A 5,370-nucleotide genomic window follows, 5' to 3' on the forward strand; every position below is an offset into this window, starting at 1 on the left:
ACTTCCAATGTTTACACCAAAAGCAGTTTGACAATTAAACGTGTTATTCTGTTAATGACCCAGGCCTGTTCAAAGGGTTTCCATGTGTTCTTGGTGACCATTTTGGCATAAAAAATAACAAAGACCTCTTGGCCCTTGTTCGTTGTCCTGCATAGAGCTTACAAGGCATCAGGTGGTCATAGTTCATAGATTTGTGTGTTTGTGTGTGTGTGTGTGTGTGTGTGTGTGTGTCTGTGTGTGTGTATATACTATGTCTGGGCCACCTGAAGCTCCTCTAGTCCGTGTTTTCCCAGATGATATCTGGCCAAGTCTTTCCTTGTCACCAGTCCAACCACCTGCAGTGTGTTAGAACAATCAGCTTTATGATCAAGGCATCTAGCAACACTGAAAGTAACCATTCCTGTCACTCTAATCAATACATAAAGAAGTGTTCTTGTGAAGGCCAAAGATGAAAAAAATCAGGGACACAGAAACACAAACACGCACTCTTACCCTGTTCTCATCATCCACTACCACCAGGTGTCTGAGTCCCAGCGCCCTGAACAGCTTAAACACACGAGGCAGAGACGTTTCCTGCAAACGAATCGCCTCATTTTACTTCAACTTCATTCATTTAGACACAGCTGTACTGACATAAACAACTAAACAGGGAAACACCTTGGGACCAGCAATATTTCAATATTTTACAACACATTTTACAGCACCTGTGTTACATAAAAAAACTGGAGGTAAATCTGTGCTTGTAATAGCTGTGTGTGCGTGTGCGTGTGTGTGTGTGTGTGTGTGTGTGTGTGCGCGTGTGTGTTACCTGTGGTACAGTGTAAGGCGTTGCGTTCATGAACTCAGTGAGGTCCATCATACACTCCCTCTCGTCCTGGGAGACATGAATGCTCTGGATCGGGGGGAAGCGGGGATAGGCGTCCCTGAAGTCCTTGAGCTGGAGCTTCCTCTGGGTCAGCCGGGACCGGGCCAACTCCACAAACACCTGCCAGGACAGAGCAGGAACAAACAGTGACAGACTCCATTTAAATCATCACAAGAGTGATGGACAATTTTCTGTCGCCGACGTTACCTTGTGCTTGAGAAGAACAATGAGCTGAGAGCGGAGGATGAGGCCGCAGAGCTTCGCTGGCTGAATGGGAGAGAAGTACCAAAGAAAAGTGTAAAAAGGTGTCATTAATGAAAGAAAAAAGTAGCATCAAAGCTCAAACTCAAAGTAAAATCCCTTTATGGTAATAACAGTCTATAATCTTCTTCAGTGTCGGAAGTTGTAACAAAAGCACTGCGATTACGAGCCTCAATTTGTGGTGTACCATGGACTTTGTTGCCAGTTCCCGGTAGGACTTCTCACATCCTCCAGAGAATGGATCTGGTTTCCATTCAATAGTGGACTCGACACATGAAGGGGAAGCAGGCAGGGGCAGAGGTCCTAATTTCCTCCAAGAGGTCCTGTGTCTGCACTGCACTGTGATTCATTATTCGCTGCAATAGATGCAGGTATTTCTGCATCATTTTGAAAACATATCTCCCTGAACTGCAGATTATTGGTCAAAAATGCCATTTTAAGAGAGACTCCAACACTACATTTACAGTTAAAGTTTTACACTGACATCTGATTTGCTGCACATACACTAGACATAACTAAACATGACCTCACACCTTACCAGGGAATATGATGAATGGGGTTTACCTATTATTCCCAAATACTTGTTTCAATGCACCATCTGGTAATAATAACGTATACTTTATTAATCCCACAAGGGGAAATTACAATTTAAACTCTGTTGTTATTACAGACCAGCCTGAATTACACACACATGCTCAGTACCTATTCATGCACTAATGGAGAGATGTCAGAGTGGGGGGGCAGCCAATGGAAAGGCGCCCTGAACAGTTGGGGGTTTGGTGCCTTGCTCAAGAGCACCTTGACAGTGCCCATGAGGTGAACTGGCACCCCTCCAGCTACCAGTTCAAGTCTTGAACCAGCAACCCTCCGGTTCCCAACCCAACTCCCCACGGACTGAGCTACTGCCTACCCCGGTAGACACATTTTAACTATGGGTGGATCCAAGTAGGTAGTAAAACTTGATTCTTTTTCTTTTACTCAAGTCAAAAAATAACTCAATTAATAAAGAGAACGCTAAACCATCATACAGTACCTCATCACTACCAGTAACCTGCACCACGACTGGGAAGCCGTTGTGATTGGTTGATGTGTTGCTAAGGATGTCCACGATGGTTCCCACTTTCTCTATCCTGTTCAGACAGGTGACCGGGGAACCCATCACCTCTCTGGATGTGGGAGGGAGATGGGGAGGGAGATGGGGAGGGAGGGGGACAGTGGTGAAACAAACGAGAGAATGAGTAAAAGCAGAGAATGAGAAAAAGTACAAATACCGGACAAGGGTCAAATTGAGTTTGATATGACTTAATCATCCAATCAATATGGCTCTCACTCAGCCATACACAAACAGAAAGGCCTTTACCGGGCGGTCAACCAGTGGGAGGTGGCGGGAGCCTCCAAGTGCAGGAAGGGAACGCTCTGCAGCTTGATGTGGATATCATACAGACCCTGAAGAAGGAAGAGAAAGGTTACAGACCTGTGACCCAATTCTATACAGTATACACAACATACTTTTCTTTGTTGTATACAGTTTTTAGGGTAATTATAAAACTTGCAGTTTTGTATGAACAGAAAACTACACTACAGGTGTGCCATCAGACGTTATATCACGATGCGTCGCCTGCTCAATATTATTATATAATAGTACGCTGCTGTCTTTATTGCTGTTTTTATTGTGTAAATTGTTGCGTGGTTTGTGTTGTACATTCTCATGTGATGTATTTCTGCTGCATACAAACTGCCTTCCTGGGGCAAAGAATAAACTGAACTGAACTATATGTTTACGCAAAGTCATGATACCACGTTGATTTGCTCTTAAAAAAAAAAGACACCTCCCTGAATATAGTGTATAAAAGATAAAAAGTCCCCAAAAAATAAAAAATAAAAGCAGCAACCGTGAATCAACAAGCAACATCAGTAGGCAATAATTAATTATGGTCCGTCACTGCATCGATACAGAATTTCCACATCTGCATTGCAATGCATCGATGCTATGATTAATTCAACACCCCTACTCAAAACCCAATATTGATATGGGACAACAATATTGTGTTTGTTGTGTCCCCCTACTCTCCAAAATAAAAGCTGTGGGACGTTTTTAATGAGTTGTCTCTTTCTGAATTTACTCACCTCTACAAAATAGTCTCCTACTATCTTGGCAGTCATGAGTACGAGCATGATGGGAAGACCGTATGTGACATTTCCTGTAGCCTCTACCATGATGACAGTCAAACTGAGGGTCATCCTCACAATGCCACCTGTGAAGAGCAGAGCATCAGTATGGGAACTAAACATTTGTCTTTTATCTTGGTCTGTATTTAACAGAAGAAAATTATAATTAAAAAGACAAATCCTGAGTACTGGTAGCCGTGAACACGTCCAATATTAGGCGCTAAAGGCAAACAAAGTGAAAATTGAGGTTACTCACCTAACTGAGCAGCAGCTCCAATCAAGGCATATTTACCAGGGTCAGCCCAGATCTAACAAAACACACAAGGCAAAGTCAAACAGTAAGTCACAGCATCAGGAATATTAGCTTTAAAAAGGGGAAGACCTGTACTCAGTTCATTAAAAAATATATATGTTTTTCCTTCAACTTTTGAATTATAATTATTAAGTCCTAGTCCCTTAAGATAGTAGGGGGGATGGTCCGGTAAAAACTACTATTTTCAACAGGCACACAAAGAAACGTGGTCTTAAAGCTATGGTGCGTAGTTTCTGCCGCCCCCATGTGAAATTCTAGGTAATGACAACAAAACTGTCAGCGCGTCCACATGATACAAGCCTTCCGTGACCGCGTTTAAGTAAGTAAAGCAAAGTCGTAGGACTTCAATTCAGCGATACTACGGCTGCTTTCAATATGGTTACTAAAAGGTTTTGTCTTGTCCTCATCCAGACTACACACACTAACCGAGCCAGTGGCGGTGATGGAGGCCAGCAGGATTCCAAACAATCTCCCCCAGGCTGCTCCTATAAGCAGAGATGGGATGAAGACTCCAGCAGACACTGCCAGGCCATAAGTCCAACACGCCAGGAAGAAATAAGTCAGGGTGAACAAACCCAGGGTCAAGGGATTGTAGGTTCCTTTAAGAAAGAGAGGTGAACTGTTTTTGTGTTTCCATTCTGATTCTGTTCCCTTCAACTTGGGCCGGTATGCAAATTAAAAAGGAACAAATGGCTGGTGCACATGTCTGTCAAGAATTATTTTTAGCAAGCTTGCCCTCATGAAAAGCTTTACCTGGCTGGTTGTGGAAGAGACTACGAACACTTCTCTCAGGAGTGTTGAAGAAGGCCGTTGCCATGGAGTTATACTCCCCATCTGCACAGAATAACTGAGAGAGAGAGACAGAAATAATCAGGGTAACTCAACAAGAGAAAGAAGAGGAGACACAAAGAGCTCCCTTTCCCGTTTTTGGTTCTTGTTGAGGCTTTTTCCTTCTATCTCACATACGTACAACTGTAGAACAAAAGGCATTAGGACAAATAAGGATCTGTGATGGTATACCAACCACATTTGCAAGAAAAGTGAACATGATGAATCTTTTTTTCTTCATCAGATGCCCCTCCCATCGCTTTCCCAATATTTCAATATCATAGTTTAGCATGTAAGCATTAGCATCAAACACAGAGTACAATGTGAATGTCACTAGCTTAATTTTTGAACCGACGATGGCGATAGATGAAAGGTCACTGGATCACCAAAGTAATTATAACTGATCCTGAGGTGGAACCTGAGTGTGTTCACCAAATTTCAGAACAATCAATTTAATAGTTGCTGAGACACTCAAGTTAAAGGAAAAGTCATGGAATCAACAAAGTCAGTAGTGTTCATCCTTTGAGGGACATAAATATAAAAATGTTGTACTCTTCCTTCATACAAAATTGTTCTCATGACATTAATGTTGTTAAAGCTTATTGAACTGAAACTGTACTGGTAAAAAAACAGAAGCACCAAGATTCACTGTGAGAAGGCATATCTTATCTGAATCTGCACTTAGGGTTAGTCAAATTTGCTCAATTATGCACATCAAATTTGACACATGTGATTGTGACTTCCCCAGTTTTAGCTTTAAAACATAACCCGTGTTGTGTGTACCTGCAGAGGGTACTCCTCCGTGTGCTCTGGCCCCAGAGGCTGACAGTCATTGGAGAAGTAGATCGTGGTGAACGACACTGTCGCAGTCACTGCAGCAACCAACATGGCCTCCATCACTTGTAAACAAGGGCGATGAACATACCTGTGTAAC

The 5,370-nt window shown here is 42.7% G+C and overlaps 1 protein-coding gene across 2 annotated transcripts in view; it reads right to left on the reverse strand.

The window, feature by feature from the left end:
• Nucleotides 1-5,370, reverse strand: part of clcn7 (chloride channel 7) — a 14,583-nt gene continuing 9,213 nt past the window's right edge. Inside the window, exons 15-26 of one of the 2 annotated variants that reach the window (XM_034894131.1) lie at nt 5,220-5,361; nt 4,362-4,455; nt 4,035-4,207; nt 3,552-3,603; nt 3,254-3,381; nt 2,487-2,572; nt 2,160-2,292; nt 1,073-1,132; nt 809-985; nt 493-573; nt 249-335; nt 1-216 (exon numbers count right to left, since the gene is read on the reverse strand). In XM_034894131.1, coding sequence (XP_034750022.1) covers nt 249-335; nt 493-573; nt 809-985; nt 1,073-1,132; nt 2,160-2,292; nt 2,487-2,572; nt 3,254-3,381; nt 3,552-3,603; nt 4,035-4,207; nt 4,362-4,455; nt 5,220-5,361 — 1,213 coding nt within the window. In that variant the 3' untranslated portion in view covers nt 1-216. Of the gene's footprint in view, nt 336-492; nt 574-808; nt 986-1,072; nt 1,133-2,159; nt 2,293-2,486; nt 2,573-3,253; nt 3,382-3,551; nt 3,604-4,034; nt 4,208-4,361; nt 4,456-5,219; nt 5,362-5,370 lie in introns of both variants that reach the window. The other variant, XM_034894132.1, reaches the window with a different exon arrangement.

The sequence above is a fragment of the Etheostoma cragini genome, chromosome 15 (assembly GCF_013103735.1).
Source record: "Etheostoma cragini isolate CJK2018 chromosome 15, CSU_Ecrag_1.0, whole genome shotgun sequence".
Classification (NCBI taxonomy): domain Eukaryota; kingdom Metazoa; phylum Chordata; class Actinopteri; order Perciformes; family Percidae; genus Etheostoma; species Etheostoma cragini.